This window comes from Mustela lutreola, chromosome 17, assembly GCF_030435805.1.
Source record: "Mustela lutreola isolate mMusLut2 chromosome 17, mMusLut2.pri, whole genome shotgun sequence".
In the NCBI taxonomy this organism is placed as follows: Eukaryota; Metazoa; Chordata; class Mammalia; order Carnivora; family Mustelidae; genus Mustela; species Mustela lutreola.
The window spans coordinates 34,042,970-34,056,045 of NC_081306.1; the positions used below are offsets into that span (position 1 = coordinate 34,042,970).

General features: G+C 60.1%; 1 protein-coding gene across 1 annotated transcript in view; it reads left to right on the forward strand.

The window, feature by feature from the left end:
- Positions 1-13,076, forward strand: part of FAM20C (FAM20C golgi associated secretory pathway kinase) — a 36,875-nt gene that overhangs the window by 18,139 nt on the left and 5,660 nt on the right. Inside the window, exons 4-8 of the mRNA XM_059154600.1 lie at positions 4,265-4,357; positions 5,064-5,179; positions 11,342-11,522; positions 12,331-12,440; positions 12,589-12,670. Of these exons, the coding sequence (XP_059010583.1) occupies positions 4,265-4,357; positions 5,064-5,179; positions 11,342-11,522; positions 12,331-12,440; positions 12,589-12,670 (582 nt within the window). The remainder of the gene's footprint in view (positions 1-4,264; positions 4,358-5,063; positions 5,180-11,341; positions 11,523-12,330; positions 12,441-12,588; positions 12,671-13,076) is intronic.

The following is a 13,076-nucleotide window of genomic DNA, read 5'->3' on the forward strand; positions in this document are numbered from 1 at the left end:
CAGGCGTGTCACACATCTGGAGACACGCCCAAAGAACACAGAGGCCCCGGGAGCACCTCGGAGCCTCTAGGAGGGGAGACGAGCCCTGAGCGCACAGACAAAGAGCACTTCATCTCCACTTCTCCACCCTTCCGGGTCGTTCTGGGGAGGGGCATTGGGAAGCTAAGACGGCCAAGCCGAGGCCTGTGTGTGGCCTCGGGGCGGAAGACAGAGCTGCTCCTGGTGTGAACAGCTGGAACGCAGAGGTCGCTGGAAAGCCCTGAGGTGGGAGACGTGAGGGCACCAGAAACTGTTCTGGAACCTGGTCACAGAGCCTCTGGGCTTGGCTCTTCCCGGAGCGGCAGGGCCCAGAGCCACCTGCTTTCCAGGTGTGTGACCTGATCGGAGTGGGGGGCTGGCGTGAGGGAAAAAGGAAGCAAAAGCCAGAGTTGGCAAATAGAAGTGCTTCCTCTTTAGCCTCACAGCTAACGCCACTGCACGTGGGGCTGGTGGTGGTGATGAAGGTAGAAACTGAAGACGTGGGGGTGGGAGAGCTCGGGGCCGCAGACCGATTTGTGTCCATTCCCTGTTCTTCCTCTACCTGTTCCTTTGTTTATCGTCCGCCTGTTCTGAAGCAGGCACGCGGCTCAGCCCTCCTGCCCCAGGCCCTGCAGACCGTAATCTAAGGTAGCAGTGCCCTGTTCTTCCGCAGAAGGCCCCAGCCGGGGAAGCCTTGCCGGGCTGCCCGGGAAAGCCCGTGGGGGCTGAGGCCGATCTTGGGGAGCATGGGGGAAGCAAGCCCAGGCGCAGAGCCCCGCACAGGCAAAGGTGCAGAGATGGAGAAGTCCTGAGTGCTGGGTCTGGGAGAGGTTTGTTGATGCTGGAGGCGGCAGGGGTGAGGAGAGAGGAGGGCAGAGCTGAGGAGGGGGCCAGGAGGTGTCTGGTGGCAATAGTCGGCGTAGGGAGTAGGCACCAAGGAGATGGGGAGATGAGACGTGTGTTGGGGTGAGCCTGGCCAGCACCCTGGGGCTGCCTGCTTCCCCCACCCCAGCCCTCTCGGGGCTGCTTCCTCTGCTTCCCTCCTGCACCGGCCCTCGGCAGGCTGATCTGGCTAGGAGGCCGTGGGACTGAGCATTCAGGAGCCGAGGTCCGGCCACGGAGTGTGCAGTGGGGCTGCCCCCAAAGGCCTGCCTGCCTCTAGGCCAGGAGCGGGGCAGGGGGCGGGGGGATGGGCCAGTCCCGTTCCTCCAGCTTGAGCCTGGTCTCTTCCCCCACAAGGAAATGAAAAGATTGCTTCCCGCCCCCAGAGGCTTCTTCATGGGAGGCTGGCTGTGCCAGAGAAAAGGCAGTGGACAGGGTCCTAGTTCTCTCTGAGACCCTTCTGACAGCCTGCGCCGGTGAGGGGGCCCGCACGTGTGTGCACATGTGCACATGTGGTCTGCAGCAGGCCCCACCCACAGTGACCCTCAGCGTCATCACTAAGCTTGCCGCTCCCTGGGTCTCGGTGGCCCACCTACGAGGACAAGGCTTTGGGGGCCCTACCGGTGTGTGCCCGACTGGGCCTGAGGACCCTAGTTACTAGTGTGTGTGTCCCCACACTGACGGCTGGCAGTGGACCTCTGCCTACAGAGCCCCAAGAAGCAGCTGTTCCCACTCCCCCATTCGGGTATAGAGCTGGGCCTGGGGACACACCTCTTCTGTGGGGCAGCTGGGGGAGAGGGGATGTGGATGCGCGGTGCCCTGTGGGGCCACACAGGCACAGGTAGGGAGAGGCCTCTGAAAGGACAGAACTATTCCAGAGGGCCTTCCTGGAGGCGGTGGCCACAGGTGGCCTTCTGACTGAGAAGGTGGAGGGAGGGATGTCCAACCTGCAGAGCAGGCAGAGCCACATCAGGCCAGGGACCCCCGGGGTCAAGTGCATGCGCATGGCCCTGGAGAGGTGAAGCAGAGAGACAGGCCAGCAGAGAAGGATCTGGGCCCAGTGTCCTACTCAGGTGATGACAGACACACACAGAGGGACAGAGGCACTAGAGAGGCCTCATCCACTCGAGCTGCCTGCCCGGGACAGCGGCCAGAGCCAGGCTGGCCTCTTTGTGTTCAGTCAGAACGGAGCACACACTTGGGCACCTTTCGAGTCCCTTGTGGCCACATGTGGACTGGTGAGATGGAGAACATGCCCATCCCCACGGAACGTGCTTGGACAGTGCTGGGCAGGGGCCAGGGACAGAGGCCGCATCAAGAAGCAGGCTCAGCCCCGCAGGACAGTACCCGCAAGGTGGGGAGGTCCACGAGGATAGCTGAGCCCACAAGGTGGGGAGGTCTGTGCTGCCCAGCAAGGCCAGCCGCAGGGCCTGAGTGGGCATCATTCAAGTCCCCATCTTGTGGGCTGCGTCCCATGTGAGGCCCTTGGCCCTTGGTTGTCCCCATCCTGTGTTTGCAGAGCAGGGAGGATCCCTGGCATTTGGTAAATCCTTACCAGCTCGAGGCTGAGCTGTATCCATGGCCCAGCCTAGAAAGTGCCTCCTGTGGACACTGCCCCCACAAGTGCAGGCGGGGGCACAGAACACACCTGGATTTTGTGCCAGGAGCGTGTTTGCCCTGACACGATTTTGCACATCCCCGGATTGCTGAGGTCCAGCACTTGTTGTCGTCATGGGTCCCTGCTGCTCGGGTGTCTGCTAAGTACCTGTGTTTACAGAATGATAGTCCCCCTTCCAGAGAGCCATGTCCGGTGGCCAGGGCAGAGGGCTACGTGTTAATGCTGGGGGAGGGGCTGTCTGCAGCTCACTGTGGGGCACAGATGTCAGACTCAAGGGGTTCCTAGAGTTCATTTGTCTCCTGAGGGGGAGACCTGGAGGCAGGGAGGTCGTGGGTCGTGCCAGGGCTGCACACAGAGCCAGCCTGAGGATACTCGGCTGTGCTCACCGCCCCCACCCGCAACGTGCTACAGAGGCGTGGGGCAGTGGCTGGGACCGGGCTCTGGGTTTGTGGTGGGCCATCGTGGACTGGAGCACAGCGTTGCTCTAGACAGAGCCTTCCTGTCTGCTTGCCAGTCCAGGAGGGTCCAGGATGAGCCTGGACATCTTTGCTGTGGCATCAGGAAAAGTAGTATGAAAGCGTTTGCCTTTGAGCAGGAGCCGGAAATGGGGCCAACCAGCAGTTCTCGAAAGTTCAGTGTGATAATGTGGTTCGAACAAAATGGGTTACAGTAGTCAGTATATAGCTGCAGGCCTTGTCAAGGCCTTTACAGTGCTACTGGGCACTGTTGAGGCCCCAGAAGGTGCTCCAGTATGCATGTTACCCAAACTCCAACCTCTCTGAGGACTTCTTTTGTGCTACAAGTCCCTGGGCAGGTGAGACACACAGTTGGGAATGCTGACTTATCCACTGGGAGACACGAGGGGAAGACGGTTCCAGGAAGGTAGAACAGTCGAGCAAAGGCAGTGGGTGTGGGAGAGCAGGAGACAGCAGGTGGTGCTCCCTCAAGCTCAGGGGAAGGGGAAGGGGCAGAGGGAGCTGACTGCGGTCCTAACCAGCGGGGGCCCTGATGGAACTTTGGAAAATGGATCACCTCCTGTAGGGCTCAGAAGTGGCCCCAAGAGAGCCTCCCTCGCACCCTCGCAGGGGGTGCTGTCTGGGCAGGTGGACTGCTGGATGGCTGAGAGTGGGCTGAGGGAGCCTCTGTGCAGCCTGAACCTGGCCCCCAGCTCATGCCCCAGGAAAGTCCCCTCATTCTGTGTGAGGTGGTTCCTGGCTGCCCCAGCTCCCTGGGTTCGGGAGCCAGGGGCTGCCTTCAGCCTCTGCCTTCCTGGAGAGCCTGCATCTGGCTGGCAGTGGAGACCTGGTGGGTGAGGGGCTGCGCAGTGTTCAGTAGCCTGCTCCTTCCTAAGGGAAAGCCTGGCCGGAAGAGTTGGCCCATCCCCATCCCGGGGTCCAGATACTTCCTCGCTGGCTGATTTCAAGCTGGTGTGGGGGACACGCATCCCCTCCCTCTATGCTGTTGGCACCTGCAGAGGCGACAGGTGTCAGCGGCCCCAAGAGCACTCAGTAGGGTGTCGTAAAGTAAGCGGGAAGTGATGAGGTTTCAACGTTTATTGCTTTTTTAGGCTGACTTACGTAGTTGTGTGTTTATACAGATTGGTCTTCAAGGATGACTTGGATAGCGGGCTCACAGCACTCTTGGAAGCATGACAGCCTGTTTTCGCTGGCGGCACAAGCCACCAGAACCCGCCTGCTGGAGGGTTTTGACAGTGATCAACCTTTTGTTTCGTCCGGTTTTCTCTAGGCAAACGAGGGAGCAGGAGACGCCCCCTGACTTCTTTTATTTCTCGGACTATGAGAGGCACAACGCGGAGATCGCTGCCTTCCACCTGGACAGGTGAGCCCTCCCGCCTGCGCCCTGGGTCTGAGCACCGTACGTGGGGGGGGGTGTCCCCCCAACACCCGGCCGGGAGGGTCCTGTCATTACCCCGTTGTGCAGAGTAGAAACTGAGGCAGGCCGTGCTGGTAACCACTGCCCTGCAGCGCAGAGGTGGGTCTGTCCTGTGATGGCCTATCCCAGAGAGTCATGCTGCGTACCCCACACCAAGGACAGTGCCGGGCGGGAGAGGACCCAGAGCAGCCAGTGACCTGGGCGGGCATGGCCCACCAGGGAGGGGGGGAGGAGTACGAGTGCTGGGAGTTTTAAGGCAGGGTGTTTCAGGATGTCAGCCCTGGGGCCATGTGAGACCGAGGGACACGAGTCTAGCACCCGCATCCCCCACCCCCCATCACCCGTCTCCTAGAATAGCCCTACCAAGCCGCATGTGAATGCCCTTTCAGGGTCCACACCGCCTCTCACTGCTGGGGAGCTGGGCAGGGGGTGGTGAATGGCCGTGTCATGAGCCTCTCAGCAGCCCCCCTGCCTGCCCAGAGCTGTGCACCCTCTAGGGGCAGTCATGGGCCTGGCTCCAGGGTCAGTTCCCAGAGTCCAGGGGATGGGGGACCCCACCTTGGAACGCAGAGAAAGGGGTTTTCATTCCTCACCAGCCCAGAGCTGGCCGGGGCACAGAGGTGAGACCCTCTCCCCGTCCCTTTCCTGCCAGGATCCTGGACTTCCGCCGGGTCCCGCCCGTGGCCGGCAGGATGGTCAACATGACAAAGGAGATCCGGGATGTGACGAGGGACAAGAAGCTGTGGAGGACCTTCTTCATCTCCCCAGGTAAGCTGCCCCTCGCCAGGCTTCCCACACACGTCACCACGAGCCTGCTTCCCTTTCCAAGATGGAGGAGAGAAACTGGGAAGAACTCTTGTGTGACCGAGCCCTCATCCTGACCCTGAGCGTGGTGCGCCCCCTGGGGGCTGGGCCACGCCACAGGACCCCGGGCTGCGTCGCCACTCCATGTCAGCCATTTCTGCAGGTTCTAGTGCACGCTTTCTGGGGATGTTGCTCAGTGTTCAGAAGTTAAGATAAAACATGACCATGTCCCCACACTCACCCCCGGGTTACCTGTCACCAGTGTCCTTCCACATGAGATGGCTGCTCTCCGGCTCTGTCTTGGACTAGTTCAGAGGCTCACTGAGGGACTGGTGTAGGGCCGGCAGAAAGGGCCGGCCTGTAGCTGCCAAGAGCACGTCGTGCCTGTGGCCACTTGGGCTGGAGAGCGTCCCTGTAGCCAGAAACGAGCCCATTCCGTGTGGGTCGCCCCCACACCCCGCGGATGGGGCCCGCCCGGAGGTCCCACACACAGGGCGCCCTGGGCACTGTGTCATCCCATGGCAGGCAGGCTTTGGGCCGTGCTACCACAGCAAAGGGACATACACATTAGTGAGCGCCAGCTGCATACCAGGCTCTACCACGTACCTGCTAGAGGGTTCCCCATTCGATTCCTAGGCAGGAGTGCGGGGGCACACTGTCTCCTCATCCCCCCTTGTGCGTGATTCTGTGGAGGCATGGCTGACACGCCGTCACTAGTAGCCAAGGGCAGAGTTCTGTGAATTTCGATGAGCAGAGAAGCCCCGGTCCCGTCCTGCTCCATCTCTCCAACGATGCGGTCTGTTCCTGGTCTCTGAGGGCTACTGAGCCTTTCCTACCGTTGTGCACAAGTGGGGGTGGCACACGGGTGTAACTTTGTCTCCCGGTGCCCAACGGCACCATGTCAAGAGTCCCCCGGGTTGTTGCTTGGTGTCCCGCGTGCTCGTCGGAGTCCTGTTGTTGTGTACGGACGCACCGCGATGGCTTATCCCGTCGTCTGCTGATGGGCCCTGGATACACGGGACTCAGTGACTTGCCCAAATGAAGGGGAGGAGCTGGAGTCTGAGTATCAAGCAAGACAAACAAACCAAGAAACTTCTCTATCTTGCTTTCTTGGTGCAGAGGGAGCTCCCTTCGGGCACCTGCCTCTGGGTCCAGGGGTGCTCGCCCGGGCGCGTGGCCGCCTCGCTGGGGGCTCGCAGGGAAGGGGCTGTGCACCTGGCAGCGTCCAGAACCCCACGACTGATGTCCCACAGGGGCGGCTAAAGGCTCGTGGATTCCTTCTTAGACACAAACCATGGAGCTGGTTCTCAGTCTGAGCGGGTGACGGCACGGGCCTGTCCCACTCCGGCGGTGTGCCGTTCTGTGTGCTGCAGCTGTCATGTTCCAGGTGCCACACGACAATCGCAGGGATGTGTGGTTTTCTTTAAAGCAGCAGAGTGGCAGGAGCGAGCTTTGACCTCGTTCTAGAAAACAAAGTCTGTTCAGACTCACTGGTAGCCTTGGTGCTTTGCCTGCCCTTCTAGAACCCTCCATTGCCACACTGCCCACAGAGCTTTGCTCGAGAACCAGGTGCATGTTGGAGACATTAATCGGTGGCGGACATCCCCTCCACCTCCAGGGGCCCGAGTGGTTCTGTCTGGGGTCAGTCAGGAAAGGGAAACGTGCCAGCAGCTGACAGGGGAGCTTGGCGCCGGCTGGGAGCTAGATGGGCGCGTGCGAGGTAGAGATGGCTTGACCCTCAGGCCTCACGGGTGAAGGGTTCTGGTGCAGAGTCACCTGTTTGCTGGGTCCTTGGCCCGTCTTCCCCCGAGGTCTCAGGTGTTGGAGGAGCTGGCCTTGGGGTGTGGGGAAGGCAGATTTTCCCAGCCAACCACCTCGATTATCGTCACTGAGATGAAAAAGGGCTCACATTCCTTCCTCCTGCTCGCCCGCTTCTGCCCAAGTGCAGGGCTGAGCCAATGACCGCCCCCCTGCACCAGCCTCTGACTCGCTTGCTAGACCGGTGTCGACCCGGTCACCATATTCAGCATTCGACCCATGAGCATGTGCTGCTGGGGCCCTCGGTCAGGTGGGGACACTGAGGCACGAGGAGGGGAAGTCCCATACCAAGGTCATACCCCTGGGAAGCTCTTGGGGCCCTGCCCTGGCCGTTCCTTTAAAATCTTTTTTTTTTTTTTTTTTTTTTAAGATTTTCTTTATTTGACAGACAGAGATCACAAGTAGGCAGAGAGACAGGCAGAGAGGGAGAGGGAAGCAGGCTCCCCGCCGAGCAGAGAGCCTGACGCGGGGCTCCATTCCAGGACCCTGGGATCATGACCTGAGCCAAAGGCAGAGGCTTTAACCCACTGAGCCACCCAGGCGCCCCCTGGCCATTCCTTTAGAACAAGGCTTGGCTCTCTGGTGAGGACGCTATGCCCTCACAAAGCGCCTTTCTGTCCGAGCATTAACCTGTCTCACAGCAGCTTCTGCCCTTAGATGGCAGAGCCCAGGGCTCCAGCCCAGGGGATCAGATAAAGGTTACCCTCCTGAACAAGGAGCCGCCGCCTGGCCTGAGGCTTATGGTGCGTCAGTGGGACGTGGACGAACGTGTCGACACAGGCGAGCTCATAGACGGGTCCGTCCCACATTGTCCTGCTGCACTGGTTCTGGGATCACGAGGTCCCAGGGAGGCAGAGAGGCCGGTGATGCAGGCAAGGGCTCACTGTGCGCAGGCAGCACGGTGGGAGCCCCTGAGCTGCCTTCCTGTGTCCCCCAGTTGGCTGCTCACCAGCCACAGAGACCCTGCGTGGTCCAGAGAGGAGACCCCTTGTCTGGGAAGCTGGCCGTTTGCACCGCTGGGAAGGGGCCTGAGCGTGGTGGCCGCCATTCTGACCGCCGTGTCCCTACACACTTCAGGCTCTTGAGAGCTCCCCCACCCACCGCAATCACAGAGTCACTGACCATGAGGACGTGAACCTCACCACTGTGTGCCCACAAGTGCCATAGCGTCCTGGACCAGTACGGGACACTTGGCCAGGCGTCTGGCAACAAATCAGCAAACTAGGCAGCGGGAGATGCACGCTAACCCTACATGACCCATGTTCCCTGCGATCTGAGCCCCGTACCATAACGTTCACCCTCTTTTTGCAGCAACTAAACGACCAAGGCATTTCATTCTTGTGTTTTAAGTAGCGTGTCCATACCGCGTGGTTAAATGGAGTGACATTTGTTCTGCTTTATTTATTTTTTTAGAAGATTTTTATTTATTTATTTGACAGGCAGAGATCACAAGTAGGCAGAGAGGCAGGCGGAGAGAGAGGGAGGAAGCAGGCTCCCCGCTGAGCAGAGAGCCCGATGCGGGGCTCGATCCCAGGACCCTGAAATCATGACCTGAGCCAAAGGCAGAGGCTTTAACCCACTGAGCCACCCAGGCGCCCCTCCTTTATTTTTTTTATGAAGTTCATCATTTTGGAGGGTGCGGTTCTGCAGCTTCTAGTGCATTCGCGACGTGCCACGTCAGCACCTGTTCCAGAACGTTCTGTTCACCCCTGTTTGCCATCACCCCCCGGGGCCCCCCACCCCTGAACCCCCAGGGTTTCTGTGTGCCGTTGCCTATCTGGACGTTTCACACACACAATGCGACAGCGTGTGGCGTCTGTCACCGAGTGTCACGTTCACATGGATTGTCCCCGGGGAGGCTTCCTCCTGGGTAAACAGTGCACCCTGTTCTATGGAGGGACAGCCCCGGGGGGACAGCGGGGGGCCCCGCAGCTCTGTTCCCACGGGCCCTTGGTGCCGGGTGCCGCATGCACGCGTGCTCGCTTCCCTTGAGGGCAGCATTGCTCTGTCATGGGTCCTTCCACACTAGCTTTCAGACAGGCCACCAGCCTGGCTTCCACAGCAGCCACACCGTGTCCAGCCCAGTGGTACTGAAGCAGCTCCCGTGTCCCCATGCCCTCAGCAATACCCTTTAGTGTCTGTTCTCCCGACTGAAACTGGCTGGGGGTGTAGGAAACGGGGTCTCACCGTGGTCCCCGCGGCACTCCCCTAATGACCAAGGTGGGGTCATGTCTGTGTTGGCTGTTTCTGTAGTTTCTTTAGGGGAAAATCTGCAGAACTCCTTGGCCCATTTACGAGTGGGGCTATTTATCTTAGTGGGTCGTAGGAGTTCTTTTTTTTTTTTTTAAAGATTTTATTTATTTATTTGAGAGAGAGACAGTGAGAGAGAGCATGAGCGAGGAGAAGGTCAGAGGGAGAAGCAGACTCCCCGTGGAGCTGGGAGCCTGATGCGGGACTCGATCCCGGGACTCCGGGATCATGACCTGAGCCGAAAGCAGTTGTCCAACCAACTGAGCCACCCAGGCGTCCCGGTCGTAGGAGTTCTTAATGTGGGCTGCGTGCTAGACCCTTGTCAGAGCGGAGACTGGCAAGTGTTCTCTCCCGCCAGGAGCGTTATACTTTTTTCATGGGGAGAATGCCTCTTTTAAGCCACTGAGCATGGACTCTAGAATTTCAGTAGGTGTCAGTCCGAGATCCTAGTGCCAGCTCCCCCAGTTGTGTGGCCTCGGGCAGGTCAGCGCCCCTCTCTGGGCCTTAGCGTTCATACCACAGGCAGCACTGATTTGTGAGATCCGGTGGGAGAAAGTCAGGGAGCCTGGCTGGTCAGGTGGACGGTGTGGACTGGGCCTGGCCCATTGGGTGGATGGTGTGGACAGGGGCTTATCGGACAGACAGTGCAGACAGGGGCCAGCCCATTGGGTGGACAGTGTGGACAGGGGCCCGTCAGACAGTGTGGTCGGGGCCCGGCTTATCAGATGGATGGTGTGGACAGGGGCCCATCAGGTAGATCGTGTGAATGGAGGCCCAGCCTGTTGGATGGATGGTGTAGACAGGAGCCCACCCCATTAGGCAGATGGTGTGGATGGGGGCCCAGGCCATTGGGCAGCCGGTGTGGATGAGGGTCCAACCCAGCGTGGATGGTGTGGATAGAGGCCCGTGGACAGACAGTGTAGACCGGGGACCATCAGATGGATGGTGTGGATGAGGGTTCAACCCAGTGTGGATGGTGTGGATAGAGGCCCGTGGACAGACAGTGTAGACCGGGAACCATCAGATGGACGGTGTGGATGGGGGCCCATTGCACAGATCGTGTGAATGGGGGCCTGTGGGGCAAACACTGTGGATGGGGGCCCAGCCTGTCCAGGCAGACAGTGGACAGGCCAAGTCTGTCAGGCAGACAGTGTGGACAGGGGCCCATTGGGCGGATGGTGTGGACGGGGGCCCGTGGGACCGATGGTGTTGAGGGGGGTCTAGCCCGGATGGGTGGTGTGGAGGGAGGCCTGTGGGGCAGATGGTTGAATGTGGCCCATGGGGTGGATGGTGTGGACGGGAGCCCATGGGACGGACAGTGTGGATGTGACCCATGGGACAGACGGTGTGGACTGGAGCCTGTGGGACAGACGGTATGGAGGGAGGAGGTCTAGCCTAGGATGGATAGTATGGATGGGATGGGAGTTCGGCCCCAAATGGACTGTGTAGACAGGGGCCCGTGGACAAATGGTATGGAGGGGGACCATGGGACGGACAGTGTGGACAGGTGTATGGCCCAGGATGGATGGTGCGGACGGGGGCCTGTAGGACCAACGGCGTGGACAGGGGCCCAGCCCAGGATGGATGGGGGGGCCCGTGGGACGGATGGTGTGGACATGGCCCGTAGGATGGACAGTGTGGACGGGGGCCTGTGGGACCGATGCCTGTGGGACAGATGGTGTGGACGGGGGCCCATGGGACAGATGGCATGGATGTGGCCAGTGGGGCAAACAGGGGCCTATGGGACAGATGGTGTGGATGGCGGTCTAGCCCAGGATGGACGCTGTAGATGGGGACCTGTGGGACAGACAGTGTGGACTGGGGCCCAGCCTGTCAGATGGATGGTGTGGATGGGGACATCGGGCAGACGGTGTAGACAGGGGCCTGGCCTGTTGGACGGACGTTGTGGATGGACACTGTGGATGGGGGCCTGTGGGGCAGATGGTGTAGACAGGGGGTTGTAGGACAGACAGCGTAGACGTGCCTCATGGGACAGACTGTAGACAGGGCTGGCATTAGGGCATTGCCCCCCTCACCTGTGTGCCTGTGTGTCCCCAGCCAACAACATCTGCTTCTACGGGGAGTGCTCCTACTACTGCTCCACGGAACACGCCCTGTGCGGGAAGCCGGACCAGATTGAGGGCTCACTGGCAGCCTTCCTGCCTGACCTGTCCCTGGCCAAGAGGAAGACGTGGCGGAACCCCTGGAGGCGCTCGTACCACAAGCGGAAGAAAGCAGAGTAAGTGTCAGGCAGGCCCTGCCATGCGGGGCCGCATCCTTCTGCTGGCATCACGGGGGTCTCAGAGGCTTCTGCCCACTGTGCTCAGACGGGCCTCGGGCCTGTGCCAGCCTCAGGCTGGAGGGAGTATCAGGAAAGGGGGGCACATGCAACTCTGCCTGCCCCCAGTGGGCGACACCACCCCTCATGCATAGAAGGCAGGAAGGGCGGCCTCATTCTGGGAACCAGATGCATCCCCCACGTGGTGCCGCCGGCCCAGTGCAGGCTGGAAACACAGCCTCTCAGGACTGGAACTCTGCATTCGCTCCGTGCCTTTCTTGTCCCTGAAGACATGGCTGTGAAGGGGTCTCTGGGGTGCGGTGTCCAGGTCCTAACCCTCCAGAACCCTTGCATCTGGAGTGAACAGCAGCCTCCAGACATGGCTTGATCACCTCCCAACCCCCTGCTCCTGTTAATGCAGCCTCAACTGGCAGCTCTGCTCTGTGGTGATCTTAATGAAGCCTCATGGTGGTGATCTTAATGCAGCCTCAGCTGGTGATCAGCCTCTGTGGTGATCTTAATGCAGCCTCAGCTGGCAGCTCTGCTCCTGTTAATGCAGCCTCAGCTGGCAGCTCTGCTCTGTGGTGACAGAGCAGAGCAGAGCAGAGCTGCCAGCTGAGGCTGCATTAACAGGAGCAGGGGGTTGGGAGGTGATCACCTCTCTCCACCCCAAGTCCTCACTGCAATAATCCCGCTGTGCTGAGCTGGTCTGGGCCTCTCTGTCCACCCAGAGGAGGAAACTGACCTGCTCACATGGGCTCCCCCACAGGTGGGAAGTAGACCCCGACTACTGTGAGGAGGTGAAGCAGACGCCCCCCTATGACAGCAGCCACCGTGTTCTGGACATCATGGACATGACCATTTTTGACTTCCTCATGGGTAAGTCAGCAGCCCGGGCTTCCACCGGGAGCGCCCACCCTGTGTGTGACCCAGCAGGGGTCAAGCCCCTGCTTTGCTCTGTCCCTTGGGCTCCAGGCTCAGAGGTAGAGAGTCGGCTCCTGAGATTTCAGCTTGCTTCTCTCCACAGGAAACATGGACCGCCATCACTATGAGACTTTTGAGAAGTTTGGGAACGAGACGTTTATTATCCACTTGGACAATGGAAGAGGGTGAGCCGCGTTCTTACTCCTCCAGACCCAGGAGGACCAGGCTCTGAGTGGGGGATGGTGGCCGTCCCCCACAGATGCTGTGTGTGTGATGCAGGGTGCTGGCCCTGGGTCTCCAGCTCCTGACGGCAGGAAGCATTGGTAGTGTTACTCCTCCTGGTCCCCAGGGTCACCCCTGTGTGCTGAGTCCTGCGATGTTCTCATGTTGCCCAGGAGAAACTGAGGCCCAGAGAGGCTGCTTGCCCAGAAAGGCCGTGAGGAGCACTTTGCCCATCACATAGTCACATGGGATTGGCTAACTGGGACATGTGACCCTCCCTACCCCACAAAGAGGGCCTGTGGCCAGTGCATGCTGGGCCCTGGGCTGTCCTGGGCCACCGAGGAGAGCCGTCTGCTGGGTGGATGTGGG